At 42.7% G+C, this 22812-nt stretch overlaps 1 protein-coding gene across 1 annotated transcript in view; it reads left to right on the top strand.

Annotated features, from left to right (window-relative positions):
* The window catches only part of TGFB2 (transforming growth factor beta 2), a 66218-nt gene that overhangs the window by 25270 nt on the left and 18136 nt on the right, over window positions 1–22812 (top strand). The window contains exon 2 of the mRNA XM_030499798.1: window positions 17151–17314. Within this exon, the coding sequence (XP_030355658.1) occupies window positions 17151–17314 (164 nt within the window). The remainder of the gene's footprint in view (window positions 1–17150; window positions 17315–22812) is intronic.

Raw genomic sequence — 22812 nt, 5'->3', positions numbered from 1 at the left:
CGCTTGGAGCGGAGGATGTTCGTAGTGTCTCGAGGAAAGAAGTTTATCTTGCACTTTGGAAAATCCAACTGGATCCATCTAGCTGTTTTATTTGGACACAGAAGAACTATTCTAGCCTTGTAAACCTGAACGCTCAGCTATGAATAGCACAGACAAGAACTGAGTGCCCACTATGGTATGAATTTGTGTCATTTCCTCATGTGTTGACCTGTCACAAGGAGAGGTCTCAATATTAACAGTCGAGTGCCTGTAATGGCCTGTGTTGCCTTGTGTATTGCGAAAAGAGAGCATGTACCTGCAGCAACAGCAGTGAACTGTACCATTCTCTGTTCTCCTTATTCCCTACCTCTCCTCTTCCACTGCAGACACTGGAAGGTTAACATTCAAAAAGTGCATATATTGAAACAAAAAACTTAATCCTTTTTCAATCTGTATATAATTTTACTCCAGACAAGGCAACTTTCCAGATTTACATTAACCAATATTTGAAATTGGATGGTTTTAAGACTCGGGAAGCTGTCTAGGACATCTTTCTATTTAGCCTAAAATGTTTCAGAAAAACAATCTTTTTCTTCATTTTTTTTTTTCCTTTCTTCTTCTTATTTTTTTAAGAATATCAGAAATAACAAAGTTCTGTGATAGCAGTAACAAATACTAGAACTTGAAAAGCTCAAACTCTTGACGATAGTTTTTTTTTTGGCAATACATTTTAAAAAATTTATTGATTTATTTAAAATCTTATCACTGTTCTGGAGCGAGCTGGGGAGGCTCTTACTTGCTCGCAGTGGCATTATTTACTCACTCTTAAAGTGCTTGGACCATTAAAGTTTGAAGGTCACAGTTTAGATCAGACTGGAAAAGAGTGGTTTTGACTGTTGGAGTAAGTCACTTCTAGTCATCAATATCTATTTCTAGCATTGGGTTAAAAAGAAAAGTTCAACTGGAACAGCAGTGCCTGGGAATCAATGGTGTTCCCATTGTCTGGAGTCAGACACTAGTCTGGAGTCTGTGCTGAGTATTGGTCCCTTTTCAGATTCAAAGGGATTTTGCTTATTTCTACTTTGTATTTTGGGAGGTAAAACCTGCGTTTCGGTCCAGGGCAATGCAGTTCCAGTTCTGGTATCAACAAGGAGAGTCTGAAGTTGGGCTGTTACTTAACAATATTCTGCTTCTCTCATGTCTAATACTGAGCTGTTATGTATTTCTTTGGCCATCTCTCCTTCCCAACAGGAGAAGGTGGGAATCTTCTTGCCCTTGCTTACCAGTGGCAGATCATGGCAAGATACTGTTCTCTGCACACATGGCCATCTGTCTTTATCTGCCAGTAGGGTCTGTGAGCAGTTTGGGTGGCCCGGCTTAATGGTAAAAGGATTCTTTGGCTGGTGGTTTAATGTATGGGGTATTTTTAGTATTCTGTTTAGCATTACTGCTGCTGTTCTGCAGGCATGTCATCGTGGAGTAGTCACACTCCTCACATGTGGGGAGGAGAGTGGGCTTTCATGCTTCTGAGGATTAGATTAGCAAGGCACAACTTTGTGCCTCTAGGTATGTGAGCACCATATAGCCTATATGTAATTAGTAAACTTGTATTTGCTTTAAACTTTGTATCACAGAATGAGATTACTTTTGTAATTAACATCACCTCTCAGAGGAAAAATTGGGTACCTCTACTCTCTATGTATTACTGCATAGGTGTCTTAGTTGGATCTTTGCTCCTTTTACAGACACTACTAACTCAACACTGTTACAGCTTCAGCCCATTTAGGTGGGCAGTTCTGCAACTTGCAATAAGAGGAAAATCCATTTATGTTTACTTACAGTGCCACAGAAAGTTCTGAGACCACTGACTGCTGTGGAAGGAAGAGAAAGATGGGTTTACTTCTAACCTGCATTTTGAATGCTACACACTGCATTACCATTTTTCCCTATCCAGATCTTTAAATGCTTCCTGAACAAGTCAGTGCATCTCACTTCAAAAGTCTTTGCAACATAGCCAGCTCTACCATTCAGAGCTAAATACGTGTTGGTACATAGGCATGGCCAGCCATTGTGTTCACATGGAAGAGAAGTTTTAAAGCTGAAAATCTTGTCTCTTCCTAACTTGTTGTGCTTGACATGAAGCATCTAATCCGTGCAGTTAAATTAGCAGGAGCAAACATTAAATTTGGATGAGCTCTTCCAGCCTTAGGGGCTCTAGCAGTTCTCAACAGGGCACATGGAAGTTAGCAGTTGTCAAGACTGAGCCTGTGTGGACACAGCCCTAGGTTAGCAGGTGAGAAGTGCTTGGAGTTTTCCTTCCCAAGCCATGCTGTGTGGTGCCATACAATATTGCTTGATTATAAAGGGAATTTGAACTTAATTGTTTCTTTATGACTCTGTTCGTATTCTTCAGTATCAGCAGTATGCAAGGAAAAGGCCAGGGAAATGCATCCTCTTCTGCCTTGGTAGCTTTGAGCAGATGCCTTCACCATTGCTTCCCTAGTTCATTCAGTGGTTAGACTAATTACGTATAAGCAGGGCAGTGGTCAAACGGGTGCCAGACCCTCCATATGGGAAAGGCCTTCGGTTGGCTCTCAGTGCTGTTCTGTTATGAAATGTCAGGGGTTTGCATGCATTGGTCCTTGCTATTGTGCAGATGGTAATGTCATAGGGAAGTTCCTACAGGAGGACAAGGCACGACAAACCAGCCTTTATCATCTTTCTCTTATCTTTCATTTATGAAGGATGATAAAAAAATGTTTATTCGAGACACTGCGCTTTTGGGGGGCTCTAAAAAGGCAAGTAGCTCTTGTCTCTTCCCTTAGGAAGGCATTTCTTTTAACTATGGTTTTGTTTTGTAAATGATGTTTATACAGCCCTGGGATTTAATATCTTCATTTGAATTGAATAAAGCCAGTTGAATACTGCTTGGCACTAGGCAACAAAGTACGTATGCTGAGATGCCAAGAAGAGACTCTGCTGAGCTCTAGATGCTTTGCATTCCAGACCTGTTACCTTGTAAGTGTAATATTTACCGCATTTCAGTCCAGCTGGAGATGAAGAGCAGGCCTGTGAAGGAGAGTTGGAGAGATTTTAAGCTGGAGGAAATAAAGCTTGAATGAGCTGGTAGAGCATGCTAAATTTTTCCTGGGTAACTGACACATGAAGACATGTAAAGAACAATCACTCATGGGCAGTTTATTCAGACTAAAATCAATGTGCATGGCAGTAAAGGAAAAACAGAAAAAGAAAGGGGGAAAAAAGAAAGGTCTACTCTAGCCGTGGATGAAAAGCCCCAAGCTTTTGTGTCTGTGAATGTGAATGGATTCTTACAAGGGCACAAGAGCAGTTTTAACACTTTTGGTCCTGTGCACACTTTGCTTTTGTACCTAGATGGGTTTGTCTACCCAGAGGACTTCTCCTTTAGAGGAGATCATTCAATCAGTGCTTGAAATCTTGTTTACAAACAGAGCTGGTAAATGAGCAAACTGGAATGACTGGAACTCCTAAACATTTTTAATCTGTGCACATCATAAAATCCAAAGCCTGAGAAGGAATGAGGAAGCTTTGCAAAATCATCCCAATATTGGATATTTCAGTCCCATGTGAGTGCTGCTGGAAAATTATTTCAGATTCTTGTCTACCAAACCGACATATCAGGGAGAAGCTGGATCCAGTTCAGTTGGACTTTATTAGATTATTCCTTTATAGCTGAAAAAAAAAAAAAAAGCTACAATTCCAAATATGATGTGTAACAATTGTGCAAATTCCTTAATCCTGTTTTCCATTCATTTATGTAGTAATTAAAACCATGGACCTGGAAACTATTTTCACAGGCAGAGGCCTTTCATTTGCAGAGGACTATTTTGTATGTTTTATGATTTTATATTCAATTTTACTCTCTTCCAGAAGAGAATGAAACTTGATGGTGTTACCTTCATTATGAATCTGTGCATTGGCTCGGTTTCTTACAAGTTGTATATTACTCCACTGTACCCATGACTGTAATTGGAGGGGTATTTCATTTTGTTCTCCTTTAGAGGGCACCACAAAATGCTCTAATGAAAGATAATAATAAGCTTAAAAAGGAAGGAGAGTTTTGAAGGACTAATTGAAGAGGGGAAATGGCTGAGTGGTTTAAAGGAATGAAATGATGGGAGATCTCCAAGTGAGGTGAAGCAGCAAAAGAGCTACCACCAACTGCGATGAATAATAGATGCGTGCTTAAAAGCTGTGGTCATGGGGCTAAGTATGCAGATGGAGGGAGGAAACGCACAGCTCACTGTTAGGAGACAGCAGTTCAAAGGTTCATCACTGTATGTGTCACACTGTGCAGCCATAGGTAACAGGCAGCACTTTGTGCTCCAGACCTATGGCAGTAGGACTTTACCCCTTCTAGGCCCATGTTAACAGGATAAGCAACTTAGGATATGGTTTATAGTATATACTCTTGCTCAGTACAGTCATCCATGACAGGGCAAAGACTGCCGCCCTTCTGGGTTCTGTGGGACGCAGGGTTCACTGTTCAATTTCATTCCTGTGCAAGGGATCTGTGTTATCGAACTTCTGTCAGTTAAAACTGTACTCCTGATTTTAAAAAGCAAATTCTGGGGGGAGACTGGATGGCTCTGTCTAGACTGGAATTTAATCCAGGCTGGGGAGGCCGGTGGAGCATTGGCCAGCTTGAGATGAATGGGATGAGCTCAGCCTAGCAAGTAAATCTCTGCATGCTCACAGGAAGTTGACACTCATTTTCACCTCTCCAGTTTGAACCGGAAGGCCGCTAACAGCATAGGCCTGAAAGCTATCACCCATTATTGCTCCTGCACAGAAGAGCCCTTTCCAAAACATGGCTTGGGTGGGTTGGGAAAGCAGTAACAAAAATTGCTGTGCAAATGTGAGATGCATGAAGGATTTGGTCCTGTGAACTCTTCTCAGGCTGAGGAGCTTCATGAGGGCTGGATTCATCCCATTCTCCCTGCTAGGGGCTTTGCCAGGAAGGTTCTCAAGCATATAGCTGTGCAGAAAAGCTAATAGGATGACTTTGGTAGGGCTGTGTTTAAAGTGAAACTAATGCCTATGCTCTTTCTCTGAAGCAGAGTGGTAGGCTTTTTGCCTGGTTATTCTATTACATATTCAGAATGATTTTACCACTTCACATACATTCACTTCCAGTTGGTTGAACCACCCTGCAGATGAATAAGAGGGGAAATAAAACATCTGACTTGAAAACAAGAGAAATGAAACTTGGATTATTCTGTGCGAAGGTAGAGACACACATAAACACAGCAGAATGAACAGCTTAAACTGAGTTGTGAAACAGCCTGGGAATGTCCTTTCCCTGCCATTTCCTTGATTTCAACACCACTGAGTTTGTCATGTATGACGCTTTGTGGTTGTTGTGACACTGTTAGAGAAAATTGGATTTGGGGAAAGTTTTCTTAGTTCTTTAAATAATTCAAAATGTTTTCCAGTTGTCTGTTTCTCTCTCCAGTGCAGCTTTGTTCTGCAAAGTCCTTGTAAAGTAGATTTTTACATAGAATCGTGTCATCGTGACGGTATATAATCCTTAGGACATACACGAGGGATTTCCAGCCATCCTCTTGCGTTTCATGACAATACTTGTGACTAAAAGCTCTTTTCCACAGAAGATTAAACTGCAGATGCGTATTCGCAGGTTTAAAACACAGCTCAAGTCATCCAGCACTAAAGACACAAGCCAGAGCCTGTGATGAGCGTGTTTGCTGTCGAAGTGGATGCTGTACTGAACTGATGTTTAGTGAATGGCCTAATTTTACAGACATAGATATATGATGGGTTACCTTAAAAGAAGCTGTCAGTGCAAGTGAAATTCAGGAGAAAGGAGCCAGGAAGAAGAAAGATTTAAAAACATAAATAAATAAACATACATACATAGACTTCCTTAAAGGCACGCACATATACCTAACGTTACACCGAATCTGCTTTGAGAAGAATCCTAGAATAGTTAAGAAAAGGTAGAATGTTTTTGTATATAAAAACTATTCAAGGTTACGTAGGGTTTTGGGGTATGACAGCTGCTGAGGGGGTTTTAGCCACTGCAGTCAGCAGCCCAATGTCTCTGTGTAAAGCAACACGATATACAAGTAATGCAGCTGGACTTGTGGTCATGTCTGCTTCCTCAGCCCACCAGTGGAGAGGCTTCCTGTTAAAAGATTGCTTGTGAAGATACCACTTCAAGAGCATTTAACTAGAAGAAGGTTGGGAAATCATAGATAGAATCACAGACTGGTTTGGTTTGGAAAGGACCTTAAAGCTCATCCAGTTCCAACTCCCTGCCACTGGCAGGGACACCTTCCACTAGACCAGGTTGCTTCAACCCCATCCAACCTGGCCTTGAACACTGCCAGGAATGGGGCAACCTCTTCAATGAAAAAGAAAAGAGGTCATTGTTACAAGGAAAACTGTCAGGCTTGTGAATGGCGGAAGGTTGATCTGTTTTAAGTCACTGAGTTTAAGTCAGTTCACTTTAAAAACTCAGCTGAACAGTGCCAGCAAGTCAGGTGTTTGCCATTGAGAAAGCTTTGTGTCATTTTTAACTTTTTGGACCCCCCTCCCTCTTTTTTTTTTTTTAAGAGGAGATAGGCAATTGTACTTGCAATTCTTGCTTATGATTCCTAGCTGAAAGAGGAACAGCCCTTCATGGAGAGAGATGAAAGACACTAGGAGTATTTTTCTTGCATTCCAGTGTAAGCAGAATAGCAAAGTACATACCTGAGAAGCTTCCAAACACAACACACATCTATTTACATATTTGATTTCAGTGGTGATACATGATAACCCGGGATTTCATTCAAAGGATCCTGATGGGGATTTGAAAGGAGTTCTTTTTCCCTGAATGTTCACAAAATAACTGCTGAAAGCTGAACGACCTTTTGTTGGCAGACTAAAGTCACAGAGAACAGGAGGCAGAGAGGCTGGAGACTGTTTTCTTGTGTTGAAAATCCTTTCTGTGCTTACGAGTGTCGGGGTAAATTCCTGGTCCTTTTGAAAGTGATGGGAATGTTTTGTCAGTGACTTCACTCGGGTTTGGGAGAGGCTTTAGTAACTCTATAACTTGTTCTAATGCTTGTCGACGGATGCAGCAGCTTTCCTGTTAGCTTGTCATGCATCTTCCCAGCAGCAGAGGATCTGTCAGACTCCTCTTGGGAATGCATAGACGCAGGCTTGCTACAATGGCATTCGACCCGGGAGCTAGGGATGCATCGAAGATGTTTTCTTTCTCACTATTAAGGCTGTAGGGTTGCATAAGCAGCAGTGAGATTATAGAGGGGTTATGTTTGAGAGAGCAGGCTGTTGTTCTCTTTCTTTACCCCGTATGTTTAAACCTGACACAAGATTAACATTTCTTTGTTGAGAAACAAAGATAGCAGTATGGGTTGTGTTTACATTCCCACTTGGCTCCTTTGCATGATGGGTGATGTGTAAATAGGACTTTGAGGAGAGGAGAGTTGAGGTCAGGTCTTTCAGACTTTCTAAAATGCTGAAAGATTTGTGTGTGCTTAAAGATGGTCCAGAATGGAAAATTCAGCATTTGCTGCTCTCCAGAATACTCCTGAGTAATTAGGTTACCCCAGTTAAGCATTGCTCAACAGCTCAAAACTTAGACCTGAAAATAGCTCTCATGTGATGCATCAGTGGTGTTCGTGTTACCCAACCTCTGCGTTTCAGCATGGAAGAGAGAAAATAAGCCAACGGCCTGGAAAGCTTTAAAGGCAAGCAGAGGGGAGGGTCTGGTGAGTTCATGTGAGGGAATTTTTCTTCTGGAGATTTATATTGAAGCAATATTAAAGGCAGGGGCAGAAGGTGTCCACTGAGCACCATGTGCCTGAGAGGGACTCAGAGGTGTTGCCATGCGAGGTGCTAGTTTATCCCAGTTTCCAGCTACTCCAGCTTTTGCAAATAGGCAAATAGCTTTTCTTGCTGGGGGAGAAAGGTCAGGCGTGGGGCTGTGCTACATGTGCTGCTTTGTTCGCAGAGGGGCCATCCCCTCCGAGGGGCCCCACTCTCCTTGTTAAGAACTGGTAGTATTTGGCAGTGGTTACACCAAGTCTGCCTGGCTTGGAGTTTTGGGTTTGTTTTCGTGAAAGGGACAGGACAGAGGTTTCAGTGATACCAGCTGGCTTTTGATCCTGCTTCAGCTTCAGGGGTTTGGATCCAGCCAGTTGATTCTAGGTTCAGTACTCAGTCTGAGTCTTCTGTAAGTTAATACTCAGTTTCGGTTTATAGCAGAAGTGGTCTTCTGGACAATCCTTGCTTTTCTTGTTGCAAAAGAAAAGTGTGCTTTCTTAGAAGAATTCGGTCTTACTCAGCAGAAAGCATTCTCAAAACAGAGTTCTTAAGGGACCAGGATTGTGGCTTGTAATTGCCTCATGACTGCCCCATGGCTGTAACGTAGTAATAACACAAGCTTTTGCAATCTCTGCTGATTTATCTTAGCATAGATTTGAGGGTGTAAACTCATGCATGCACTCTGTAGTCCGTACCTTCAGGTGTTTTTCTATATGTTCCACAAGTCTGTCTTTTTTGTTCAAGTCAGCCTGCATAGGCAACTGATTTCCTCCAAAATAAATTGCATAGCTTGTTTGGAAGGACTTTTATTAAGCACTTCTTAAGTATCTTCTTTGCAAATGAGCAATGGTGGGGGACAGGGGAGGTGTAGAGGGAAGGTTAGACTAGCATGGCAATACACCGCAGGGCTTACAGCCTCCCCTTGAAGAGAGTTATTCTACGAGCATCGTGTTTTGATCACACACACTGGTTAGTTCTTGCTGCCTCTGCTCTCACAGGGCGTCGCTTTTGTGGGGTATTTGTTCTTTAGTGGCCCAGTCCAGGAAAACACAGGAGCTGATCCCACTGACACCCAGCACAGACCAGTGGACCGGTACTGTATGGACCAGTTAGGTGAAGGCTGGAGAGGCTGAGAGGGTTGGGGTTGTTCAGCCTGGAGAAGACTCCGGGGACACCTTAGAGCAGCTTCCAGTGCCTAAAGGGGGCCTGTAAGATGGGGCGGGACTTCTTAGCAGGGCCTGTTGCGATAAGGCAAGGGGTGATGGTTTTAAACTAAAAGAGGGGAGATTCAGGCTGGAAGTGAGGACAAAATTCTTTACAATGAGGGACGGTAAAACACTGAAACAGGCTGCCCAGGGGCGTGGTAGACATATGCGGCTACACGTCAGCTCACACAGACTGACAGAGAGTTTTTGCTTTGTGTTTTTGGGCAAGGTGAGCTAAGGAGAAGGCAAGATTTACAGTGAAGGACAGGCCCTTTGAAAATCAGTCCAGAACCATTCAGTTGGAAGCTTCATTCTAGGAACATTCGGAAAAATTAAAAAGAAAAAAGGCATTAACAAAAAAAGCCTCAAAATAGTGGGTGCTAAACACTTGGAATCCAGTTTTGTCCTTAAAGCCTGTCGTAAAGGAGAAAAGAGGTTAATCCCTTTCTGCTTGCTGCACGTGAGCATTTGTAACACGGTCTGGCAAGGGAAGCAGGGTCTTTCTGTGGGAGCCTGCACCCATGTTACCTCTGCATCCCTTTGCAGCAGCAGTGTGTGAGGCAGTGATGCCTCTGTCATTCCCAGGAGAATGATCTTGTGAACTTTGAAGCTTTTGGTCATCTTCACATGAAGATACTCCTGCAATTTTTCTGTTTGGTATTAAATTTTAATTTTCTTTGCCTTTTGGGTGATGAAATAGTTTCGAACCTTTGTCAAGAAGGGTTCATTCTGGGGAATCTGTCATAGCCCCCATAGACTTTTCGGTTGTTGATGTTGCACCTTATAGGACATGAACAAACATATATGGCACCCATAGGAGAGGGAGGAGAGAAAAAGCCATAGCTGATTGTTCAAAATATTTTGTCTTCCTTCTTTTTAGCTGATGTGTGTAGTAAGGATTTTTTTAGGCCAAATAGTGTTTCAGACTGAGCCTACAAAGACTTAACCTGTTTTGTATCAAGAATCCTATGCAGCAGCTTTGCTATGGCAGCACCAATGATGTGAGTTGCGTTTGACTACTTGTTTTCATGAGAACTTAGCCTAAACTTCAGTTTAACTCTATGATTCTCCAGTGGCTAATCAGTGTCTTGGTGTCCTTACTGTGCCACTTGCATTTTGACCCAATGACAACTGCAGAATGTTTTTCACCATTACAGAAAGGAACCAAGAGTACAAAAGAAAATAGTGTAATAGTGTCAAAGTCCATCAAACTCCAGAGCAACAGGAGTATCTTGAAGGAATAACTTGGCTAACTGGCAACCAGACTGGCAGATCACTGTGCTGTTGAGGTCATAGCTTTGGCTAGTCATCTTTTGATTCAGGCTTGGTGGAGCAATGAGGAAGTAGCAGCAGAACCGGAAGGCCCTTGTCAGATTTTTAAGTAAGAAACACATAATTTAATAAAAATATCTTCAGAAAATTCCATTTTTGCCTCACTGTACCTATCTCTTCAGTCTGGAGAACGTCCTGGGCTTGTTGTTTACTTTTCATATGTTGTCATAGAGCTTAGTGTGTTTTAAAAGAGCAATAACAAGTGGTTCAGCAGTGGAAAATATGTTAACTGAAATAAAAAGTAGTTACCAAAACAAGAAAACATCTTCAGGATTGGCTACTGTTAGTGTAATTGGTAAAAGAAAGTCATGTTTAAAGAGCTGCAGTAGGAGTCCCTGTAGGAGTGAGGCTTTGTTTATTTGGGTTATCTCCAAGGGAAATCACCTCAAGACTCTAAATTCCACTTAGTGAAGCTCTGTTGAGGCTTCCCTGTGTGACTGCAGGGGAAGTGATTGCATACTAACAGGTCCAGAGGTCAGTGTTCATGGTAAAAGAGCGAAGCGGCTTCTGATTTCAGTCTTCAGTTGTTCTGATGCTCAAAAGGGTCATGCAGCAATTGGGTCCCCAACCTGTTCCCTTTCTGTCTGTTCTTCTGATGAAGAAGGCTCTGTCTTCCTTTATGTATGCCTGTTCCTCTTGTTAAGTGTCAGCATATCCACATATAGTAAATACCAAGATTGAAGTTACCAGGAAATGTGGAATTGTGAACCATCTGCACATGGTTCACATCGCAATTGTGAACATTTTGCATGGATAAATTATGTATCTAGGGGTTATTCAGTGGAAGGTTCCTGGCTGCCAGTTTCTGGCATGGGTTTTTCACCAAAACCAGGTGTCATAACAAGTATCATGTCTTAAATTGTGCTGTAGGTGCATGCACACCCTGTTCTGCAGGAAAAGCTGCTTCAGAGCCATTGGGCCTTTCTGACATTCAGTGCAGTGTCGCTCCTTAATAGCAAATGGTTGATGACAGATGAAGGTAATAGCTCATTGGCAGCTTTGTAGGTAACAACTGGAATATTGGAGTAAGTCTCTTGCACTGCTTTTGTACTGCCTGACTTTGAAGCCTTGCTGGAAGAGGCTGGAAGTGATCTCTGAGCGGAGAGCGGTAGAAGTGTTTCTGTCCAAGAGCACTGATTAGCTAATGGATGTGCTCATAGTGTCACAGCAGGATAGAGTTTCAGAGCTAATGGAAAGTTGATGTACAACTGATTTACCTCCGAGGGCCAATCCCAGTTCGCAAATATAACCTGTAGGCCTCCGTAATTTGGTCCACTGTATTTACATATCCCCTTTCATTGCAGAGAGGCAGTTTCCAGCAGGATTCTGCAGCCACATCAGGGTCAGGAGGGGTGAGCAAAGTAATTATCCCTGGGCTTTGGGAGCCCAGATGTGTTAAACAAGTTTCTAATTTCTTGGAGAGACTTTCCCTGGAAAAAAGGGGAGGATTTGTGACCTGAGTGTGCCTGACAGGAAGGATGCAATCCTGCTGGAATGATGTGCCGTTGCAGCTGACAGGCTGCCCATCCTTCCAGCAGTCTTGCTCATGCTGCTTCCTTTACTTTGTCTTTAAAGGCAGCTCTCTATTTAGCAGTGAGTAAAATTCACACAGGGAGAAAAACGTCACATTATACTGCTTGTTACAAGAAGAATTGTAGGATTTGCTATCAGTTAGCTGAAATCTAAACAGCCTAAATGGTCCTAATAGTTAGAGGGGTTAGGGAAGCTAGCCAGAGCGTGGAAAGCATAACAACTGCATTTAATAACAATCAAGCTACTCTTGTAAATATTTGCGTGTGCTGCTTCAAAGCCTACTACATGGTCATTCATGTACTGCAGTTAGAAAGATGAGGAGGGGAAAAAAGAGAGGGCGAGAAGAAAAGGGCACTCCGTGTTTTGTAGCTGCTGTAATAAAGAATGGGCAAAGCACCAGGAAGAAAAGAAAAAGGAAAAGAAACCCTCCAAAGTTTAATAAACAAAAAAGAGAATAAAAATAAATCTTTGGAGCATTTATTACAAGCCCTTGATGGAAGGATTAGATTGAAGCTCTCAGCCTTTCCTGTGTGGGTGTATGTGTGAAGTCGGCCTGTCTGGCCTCTTCCAACAAGAAAAGAAAAGTTGTTTACATTTCCTAACTTGGGCTGTGCATATAATTGAGTTTTTTGTTGTTGTTTGAATAGCAGAAATGAAAATTCAGAGGGGAAAAAGAAAGCCTCGTTTGGATACAATTGAATTGAGGTCCTTTTCCTCTCCAGAATGAAAGCCGGACTCTCAGCAGAGCTGTGTCAGATTGTTTTGTTTCTCCTGAAATGTCAGCACATGCAGTACTTGTGAGGGAAGCTGTGGAAATGCAGGGTGCAGGGCTTAGCTCAGCAAACACAACTGTGGAAGGCAGAAGCGTCATTCCTTTCACGCAGGAGATTGCTGATTTGGGGAATATCTCCAGCATGAAACAAACTCCTTCCATTCCTGCTTTTGGTTTAAGGGAGCTTGACTGCATCTTGCTCTCCTAGAAGCAATGCCTCGGGGTCTGCGTGCTGTTTTGGACAGTCGGTCAGAGGATGTGTTCAGTCTCTCCTGCTGACAATGCTCCAACCTGGAGCAACACTGCAGACCCTTCAGTATTTGGGAGTAGGTCTCCCATCAGTGGTTTTCTGGTCTGCCAGAGCAGGGCTGCTTTCTGTCCTAGTTGCTGGCACAGGACCTTAGAGGATGCTGGACAAAGCCAGTAGGAGGCACAGAAGCCACAGTGTCCTATGCACTTAAACACTCACATACCAGAATATGCTTTAACCTGGCATCCATTAACCTGGACTGTCCTGTGTAAAGCAACTGATGAAGTTTCAGGGGGGAAAAAACCCAACAATGCCACTGCCCCCCCAAAAAAACCCCAAAACAACAACAAAAAGAACAAAAAGCCAAACTTGTCATGCTTGGTGTTCAACAGGCTAAGGGGAGAAGGACACATGATGCCTTCACCCTCCAACTGTGTTTTATAACTCTTGTCTCAACTGTACTGTGATGATTGTGATTATGATTATTACAGCTGGAAGTCTTCAGTTTTCTGAGGGTTGAATTAATGAATAATTTAAGGATGATAAAAGTGGAGTCTTTCATTGCGTTTACTATTCCCTCTCTCCAAAACAAAAGGAATCTCTGTTTTTCTAGCTACAGGGAACATATTGACTTAATTCCACTCATTAATGATAATAGTTCAAAGAATACTTAAGGAGCCTAGTCTGCAGTGGGGTAACTGTGTTTGCAGACTGACTTGGTCAGAGTCATCCTGGCATCCACTGGAGTCACTGGGCCAAAACCAGAGGGGAGTCCAGAGGTCTCCAACTGGGTCTGAATTGATAGAACTGTCAGGTTAAGGTGGAATCACAAAGAGAGATAAATGGCAGCATCTGAGATCACTTAAAGGCTAATCCAAAAGCTTGTAGACTCCATAGGGTTCTTTCCATTCCCTTAAGGAGACTTGCAAGTCTCAATTCTCAGTCTTAATGTTGATTAATTTTCACATAATCCCCAATTCTGTAGTCAGCCATTCTTTTTCAGGGGAAGGGTTCCAACTAGTATAAAACCCCTAATTTTTTCAGCTGTCCATGAATAATGCTTTTTCCTGAATTGACTTCCCATGGATCCTGTCATGAATGATCGAATAAAGAAACCAAATCTCATGTGTGGGTTTCTGCAAAGTATAAAGCCATCTTAGAGAGATGAGGCTTCGGTAAGACAAGAATTCTTGTTCATGGTGGGTATCCCATGCCTGCCTTCCAGTGGAAGGTAAATGCTTGTTCTTTGTGTGTACAAAGGCAGATACTGAAACACAAAACCATGCTCACCACTAGAGCATTCCTTCTCTGTCTCTATTGATATATGAAAGAGAGCAAAATGGCTCAGGAGAATGTGTTTAGATACGTATTCACAGATTTGTAACATACAGCATCTAAAATATAGAAACTGAAAAGAAAGACTACAAGTATAGCACAAGAAAGTTCTAGAAATAAGAAGCTAAGTAGAAATCAAACAGACAGTTAGATAGGACTTTTCAATCTACAGTAAAGTCAAGATGGACAGGGTTTGTCTGAGCCAGGGCAAGCGGCTGGCTGCTTGTTTGGCTTGTCCACAGGGAATGAAATGGTAGGGTGATGCCTCAAATAAATGACAGGAAAGGACAATCTACAGCTCATTCCAGAAGCATCAATCTTATATATACATATTATTATACCAAATTATATTCCTAGTAGGATTAGGTTTGGCTGAAGAATAGGCAGTAGTCTCAGAGTTTCCTATAGCATAAAAATAAGTTGAAGAGATATTCGTCTCTTAAATGATGAAATAATCTGTGAAGCAAGTAGCTTTTGTAAGAATTAGCGAAATGTTTTGAAATGAAGATCATCGTTTGGTATTTTGAGAGAGACCAGCACTAATGTGTTGCTCATGGGAGAGAGGAACAGTTCTGGTGTGGGGGTAATTTGCATCCGTTTTTCTTTTACTTCTGACTATGGGATTGTAGCAGTTTTCTGCCAATAAGCTTGGTAGCTGAGAGTACTGATTGTGATGCATCGGGGCTTATTCTCGAGCACTGCAGATGTGAAAATTTGAGAACCTATTTCTGTTTCTTTAATTAAATGGGATCATAAAGCAGCCCTGGGGCTTCCTGTTCGTGTTTATCTCTCTTACTCATTTGATCATACTGAGGGTCTGCTTTCAGAAGTACTCTTTCAGAGGACTTCTTTAAGCATTTGAGAACTTGTCATCTCTCACTTCTAATACATCTACAGTTAAGGCCAAGATTATTTCTTTATTGTCAAAGATTTTCTCATAGCTAGGGTTATTTTCAGGAGTTCTTACCTCTGGTCATTTAAGGAAGAGTGGTTGGCTCAATTCTGTAGAGGCAGCATGTTCATGAAGTTTGTGAAGACAGAATAAATTTGCTTTATCCCTCATACTTGGTATTTATTCTCTAGTCAGTTTGAACTTAGAGCTATTCAAAGAGCTCCAACAAACCCTTTATTAAATGTGTAACTGCGACTGGTGTTGCCTTGTGTAGCTGGGAGGCCTGTGTTGCTCAGAAGTTCTGGTAATAGCAGCCGGTCTAGAAACATTAAATATTTGGAAGAAGGTCTTTAGGTTTTTAATACCTTACTGAGATGGATAAATATTATGAAGGATTTATTCCAACTACCTTTAATTTTTACCATTTAGAAATAAAGGTAAATGTACTCCATTTGGCTTCCCCCATTTCTTTACATAGAAATGATAACTTGTGTGTATTCTATCTATTAAGAATTAGGTTATCTTCCAGAAAAAGGTACTTTATTCGATTGATAAATGCTTGGATTAATTGCCTCGGTAGCCAAGGGAGGCAGCAGAGCAGGAGGCTTGCTGGGATTTCGGACAAGGCATGGGTCTTTCATGGTTGCTGAACTGCTCAACTCCCTAACATGAGGCTGTCATCTCCTGCCACTGCGTGACAAATCTTGACTTATGTGGGAAAACTTCGTGTTTTGTAATTATGATCTGGAGTCTTCCTGCTGGCATGGCCGCAGGGAGGCTTGTGAGCTTCACTTCCTCAGTGAAAATTCCCCTCCCCGCTCCCCATATGCAGTTTTCCTCTTTCTGTTATCCACTTCAGTTTTCACACTCTAAGAGAATAGGTTTCTTTTTGTGTTGCTGGCCAGGATGGGGTGGAAAGGCATCAGATGATTGCTGAAACCTTTAGGGTAACCCGGCTTGTGCAGAAGGGCTTTGCTGCTTAGCCTCAGTCAGGGTTTACAGCTGGAAAGGAGGAAGAAGACTGGTTTGAAACCTAAATTGATATGTTTAGCACTGTTACGGAATACTTGAGTCCATTTTTCTAACTGCTTTTTTTTGCTTTCCTCCCGGTAAATGGTGAGGTGTTTTATGTTTATGGCTTTTACTGCTTCCAAGTGGTCAAAATGCATGTGATCCAGTTTATAATCATGGAATCACAGAATGGTTTGGGTTGGAAGAGACCTTAAAACTCATCCAGTTCCAACCCCCTGCCACGGGCAGGGACACCTTCCACTAGAGCAGGTTGCTCCAAGCCCCTGTGTCCAACCTGGCCTTGAACACTGCCAGGGATGGGGCAGCCACAGCTTCTCTGGGCACCCTGTGCCAGCGCCTCAGCACCCTCACAGGGAAGAACTTCCTAATATCAAATTTAAATGTACGCTCTTTCAGTTTAAAGCCATATCTACCTTCTGCTTGCCTTTTCCCTCCCTTTCTTCTTCCTCTTCTCTTCCTGCCCTTGTAACTATAATCAGAATGAATCTTTTGTTCCAGTAAAATCCTTTAATAACTAAATATGAAACAAAATCTGCAGCTGGCTAATTTACGCTCCATATTCTGGGGGGAAATGGTCTTCAGAGAACATACAGATCGGATGGGTTGCTGTTACTAGTTGTCTTAGCAGATCCCTGTGAAGTCTGTGCAAGTCTGAAGGCATTTGCCATATGCCAACTGCTATGATTTTTTCCCAATTCATAAGCATCTGGGATTTTCCACCACTATGTTGAAAGAGAGGAGGTTTAAATGCATGACCTGAATGTAGAGTTGGAAATAGTTGTTAATCTCTTTTAATATGGTATTCCTATAATCAAACACACGTGGGGTTGGTTTTTTTAATATTAAATTGTTAATAATATTAAATTGTCCATTGGAAACTGAATCATGCTGCAGATATTTCCCTTACTGAGGCTGTCTTGTATTTCAGTTTGAAGGAACAGTGTATTTTATCATAAAATAAAGTGCTAAAGTCATACTGCCTTCTTGCAGATGCCATCCCACCGAGCTATTACAGCCTTTACTTCCGAATAGTCAGATTTGACGTCTCAGCGATGGAGAAGAACGCCTCCAACTTGGTGAAGGCCGAGTTCAGGGTCTTCCGCCTGCAGAACTCGAAGGCACGTGTCTCGGAGCAGAGGATAGAGCTGTACCAGGTAGGTTGGCACCTCGCACGTGTCAGCTCCCTGTCTTTCTTTAGCAAACCCACCCTGTACCCATCTAGCAGGTGGAACAAACCATGGGGAGAAGCAACTGAGTTCCATCTTTCCAAAGTAGCCTCTTATTTCATAGAATCATAGAATGGTTTAGGTTGGAAGGGACCTTAAGATCATCTAGTTCCAACTCCTTGCCATGGGCAGGGACACCTTCCACTAGACCAAGTTGCTCCAAGCCCCGTCCAATCTGGCCTTGAGCGCTGCCAGGGATGGTTCAATTTCCCATGCTTTTCCTAGAAAGAACTTTATTCAAAGTCATATGAAGCTGAAATGTGCATTTTCTTGCAATTGTGCCTCAGGACTCCATAATTTCATCATGTAATGATAAAGGACAGAACAGTACACCAAATAAATCATTCCCAGAATCTCTGTCTCCCAGCACCTGGCCTGTACTGTAATTTAAATAGAAGTCAAATTCCTCTTTCTGGCCTGTGTTCAGGAGAAGCCTGTTAACCGTTCCTCATAGAAATGGCATTGTTAATAATTGAGTGTCAGACCTGGCTTCTGTATAATAACCCAGGCAAGTGAGTGGACAATGCAAGGACTGAGGCATGAGGAAGAAAATGACCCCATGACTTTCTCTCTCCTGTTGATAAGATTGATGTCATTTACTCTTTAAAGACTTTAAAGCCATTAAAGTCACTTACAGAGAGTCTGTGTGTTTTTGCATGTATTGTCTAAAGCATATTTCATCTAAAGCATAGTTTGCTTTGCTGAGAAACACAGCAACCAAAAGGGGCTCAGCTCCCAGCAGTTTTATATGGAGTAAAACTTATGGTTCCAGCAACCTGGGACTTGTTCAGCACCCGAGACTGTTCCAGAAACCCCTGCCAGATAGGATACCACCTTGTTAAAGTGTACTGAGCCCCTCCTTGGCTGTGTTCTTGCTGCCCTCATTAGCTATGCCTGAGCACTGTCCTGGATTTGACTGTAGAGTCAGGTTCAGATCAAGTGGGTGTAAATTTGATTTAGTCTTCTCCATCACTTTCAGTGTTCACCTTTTTCTGCCTGGTCTGGTCAAGTGCAAGCCAGACTTGGTGCAGAGAGGGGGGAATTTGGTTTCACATGCTTGCTGAAGTGATGATATAAGCCAGCCTTAGAGGCTTACAGCAGGAAAGGACTGGTTAGACATTGTTTAAACATAGAAGTGTGATTCTCAGCTGAATGTTGTTCACATCCACAGGTGGTTACTGAGTGCTTGGCTTCATGATTGCAACCTGACTGCCTTCCTTCCCAAGAGCAGGCTGGCAGAAGAGTTGCATAAATAACATGTCATTTGTTAAAAGAGAGAGCTAAGAATCTTTAATGAGAGTCACTGGTGTCATCCATCTATAACAGAGTCCCTGTGACACTGCCGCACCAGCCTGTTGAAACAATTGTTTGTTCTCGCTTGACCTCACTGTTCAGACATCCTAAAAGGAGTTGATGGCATCTCCGGGCTTTCTGTTGTTCTGCTTTTGAGAGCTGTTAGCCAGGAATACAGCTGCGGTTGCCTGAGCTTGGTTCATCACCTTTCTGTGTTTGAGGAACATGGGACACAAAGGGTTCAGCAGAGGTAGGGAGGAAAGGGCCTTTGCTTGGCTGGGATTTCACATTGTGATGGGAAACAGCTGGAGTTTATTTGCGAGAGCCTGACTCCAGCAAGCCTGTGCCCATGGAAGTGACTGACACCTGCATCCAGGGCAGGTACTCGGGTCCTTTGGATAAATATATAGCTGTTGAATAAGGCAGTTTCTTTTTTAGGCTGGGTGGGGTATGCTCAGTGAAGTGTTAGGTGAGTAATGAGTGTAGGTTATTGTAGGATTAGCTCTTTTCTCCACCAAGCAACAGGCAAGCCAAAGGCAGTGAGCTCTCAGTGCGTGTTTGTGCCAGGCATATTTTAGACATGTCACTTTGCTGTAGAGAGACAAGCTGTCTCTGGAGCATTTCCCTTGCAGAGCACCTATTAAAATGATAAAAGCTGCCTGTTCCTCTCTCTGCTTTACTACTTACAAGCTCCTGTAGCCTTCTTCTGGTGGTTATTTCTCTCACTGCTTTTAGGTATATTTATTTCTTGCAATCTTGTATGCGGCTTTCCCCAAAACCTTGTACAAAGGTATTCTAGCTCAGTGGTGGCCGGTCTGAACTGCATGGGTTCATTGCCAGCAGCTCTACTGCAGGAGCATCTACTCCCTAAATACTGAGTCTGTAAATACTGCTGCATCTAATCTCCATCACAACGCATGAGGTTGGCATGCAGTGTTTAACAGGAAAAGGAAAAGCAGGGAGAAATTGGAGCATAAGGACCCATGGTCCTTATGGTTCCGTTACAACTTGAGATATTCTATGATGTATTGTAGGTCAGTGCTATAGAAAGAATCTTAAAACTTAGTATGTGAATTTTAGAGATTAGAAAGAAGAAAATGTAAGGAGCTGAAGGATAGGTAGGAGGCATTGGTGCCATAGTCATGCTAGATAAGCTTCAGGACTGTGTAATGATATATTTATAGTGCAGGTAGGGGTGTCTAGCAGTGGAAGAAGGTACAAATGTTGGTGGTAAAAGGGGAGAATGAGGAAGATGCTCATTTCAGTGGAAGTGGGAGAGGCAAATAAGGGTTGAAGACTTACTTAGGTATCTTTGCTTTCAGCATGAAAAGCCATGCACGGCAGGTGAGCCTTGCAGAGGAGATTACTAGTGGAGTTGGCATGTGCATCCACCACTCCTCCATGCATAAGCACTACATCCTGTCTTGTGAGATACGTGTAGGGCTTGCCAGGGCTGTTGTGCCCAGAAGGAACAATGTGGGGTTTTGTCTTGCATAAGCAACATTTAATTATTAGGGTGTTTTTCAAGTTTCGGGTTGCCTGCTGTTTTGCTTTGAGGAGATCTTCTTGATGAGGGATTTTGAAATTCCTCTCATACCTGCAGTTTCAGGGAATGGTTGTTCCCCTGTCCCCTCATCTTTCTTAGTCAAGCAGGAAGAGAGGGACAGAAGCCTTCTTTTTGTGGTTTGCTAGAAAAGTGACCATCCCTGAACACATGCAAGTCTCCTAACTGCTCTCTAAGAGCGCTCTGATTTAGTCCTGTGGCAGTTTAATAGTGGTATATATACCATTGGTGCAGAAGGGACGATATTATTCTGAAGGACTATTTTAGGAACAGCCAGAGACAGATGTGCAGGGTAAATGGAAAAAATAAGCAAGCAGAACATAAATATTTTGTTTCTCCTCCTGATTCTTTCTTTGTGTGGTCCTCTGACCTTATGGATCTACCCCTTAAAATAAAAAAAGAACTGCAAGACTGCACCTTTTCAGCTAAGCTCTCCTCAGGCTATACTTGGCTCCCTTTTCCAAACCACATCAGAAAAGGACTTTGTGTTTTCCTGCAGCCCTTGTTTGCACTGACTTCGGGAAAGCAGTCTGGGGCTGCTTGGCATGGTGAGCTACGGCCATGGCCCCTTGCTCCCTTTCCCCAGTGCAGCAGCAGCAGGACCCTGTTCCTCCCTGAGAAGCAGGATTGGAGCAGGGAGCACCCCATCATATTAATGCTGGGAGTAAGTGGCTATGGATGTATTTGCCAGGTCATGCTGCCCCCCAGGTTTCTTCAGGCAGTGGGTCCTGGAGATGAATTCTCACGGAGGTGCCCTGGATGAGTCTGTCACCGTTGGCCAAGTGGTAATATCTGAGAGCAGAAACAGTTGCTTTACTGTCTATTTTCACCCAGAACACTTCTCTTGGTGTTCAAGGATTCCTGTGCAGATGGGAAGTGCAGTGCACATATTATGTAGTCTTAGGATGGAAAATAATATATCTCATAGAAGTAGGAATTAAGTTTCTTTTATAAGGCTGATATAAAAGCTTCTGTCTCTTCTTGGCTGTGGATAAGTGAAGCCACGAAGACTTAAATACTTTAAATGCACTATCTTTTCTGTTGTTTCTTCTGCCCGAAAGCGAGGGTTAATGTGCTGCTGGTGCCGCTGATCATCAGCACATTGGAGAGTGGGAAGCTGGAGGGAAGGAAAGAAGGAAGGAAGCAATGCTGTGAGTGCTCTCCCACATTTCTCCTCCCATCCTTCCACTGCGCCGGGTTCACTCGGTGAGCTTCCCAATGTGCATTGAGACTTCAAAAAATAATAAAAGGATAAACTATTTTTGGGGAAGAGAGGAGGAATAGTATTAAATAAACAAGTTTTAGCATCCTCCGGTGGCCTTTGCTATGTTTTTAAAGATTTATGCCAAATGCAGGCTTTATTGGAATTTGATCAGATAAGCTCAGTTGTTACGGGAATGTCTTTGTTCATCAGTTTTCTTGCCTGCTTTGAAGGCTTTGTCACATGTTTCTTTTATTAAGGTGCTTCTGTATTTATGAATAAAGTCCCTGCACCCTTCAAAAAATAAAAGCTTGTCTTTTATGAGTAAACATTACAAAAAAGTAAATAGGCACCACTGCAAAGCTGGGTGAGTGGAAACCCTCACAGGACAAAAAGCCATCGTTCAGATAGCATTGTGGTATTGTTTTTAAGGTAGTTTTATTATGTACAGATGGTCAAGCAATAAGAGGTAATAATTACTTCTTTCGGAAGCGGTGCCATGTTTTGTTAACACGTCATGAAGCATCATGAAAAATGCAACAGAAGTGCTGGTTCTGATCGTCGTTGTTATCAGAGGATGCTGTGAGTGTGGGTACCTGAGAGGCTGCAGGTCAGGGGGGTATATCATAGAACATAGTGTAGTGCAGTGTTGCAGCAAGCAATCGGTGCCAGATTGAAGCCTGGGGACACACTGGATTGTGATGAAGAATTTGGAGCAAGCAGGAGCAGACCTTTGGTCTATGTTGGGAAGGGGCCTGATCCATGCTGTGAGGGCTCCTGTGGAGCTTGCTTAGGGTCTAGGAAGGACCGTCTGCTCTCCAGACAGTGGTAACCCCCGTTTCTTTAAGGGCCTCTCTCCCTGCTTGGAGGTATGAGCAGGAAGATGCTGTGGAACATATTACCCCATTATGAGTCAGATTTAAATTTAAACCACAGTCGGTTGTTCAAATACTTTCAATTCAGACAGTGTTTTGTCTTGTTTTTCAGTTAGGGAATACGTTTAGAGTGAGCTACTATAGATGTGGGCCAAATCTCCGCGGTGCAAATCTGAGGCAATTTACACTGACTGCAGCAGAGCTACTCCAGACTGATCTCCGTATAATCAGGAACAGAGGGGCCTTGCTCTCTTTCCTTGCCAAAAAAGTGCCGTCTCTAATGCCACGGAAGAAAATACCAGGAAGCAGGATTTGTGGCTGCGAGCTGGCGCAGGATGTCTGTATTACAGATATCACCTGAGGCATTTGATTTTAATCGACTGCCGTCGCTGTGACCCACATCTGAAGTAGTATATTTGGATCTCACAATTCGTGTATTGCTGTCCTGAAGCCAGACTCTTGCAATTTGAAAGGTTACAAGGTTATGTTAAAT

Source organism: Strigops habroptila, chromosome 10 (genome assembly GCF_004027225.2).
Source record: "Strigops habroptila isolate Jane chromosome 10, bStrHab1.2.pri, whole genome shotgun sequence".
NCBI classification, from domain to species: Eukaryota; Metazoa; Chordata; class Aves; order Psittaciformes; family Psittacidae; genus Strigops; species Strigops habroptila.
The sequence above is the reverse complement of the archived record's forward strand: the minus strand, read 5'-3'. Positions and strand labels throughout refer to the sequence as shown.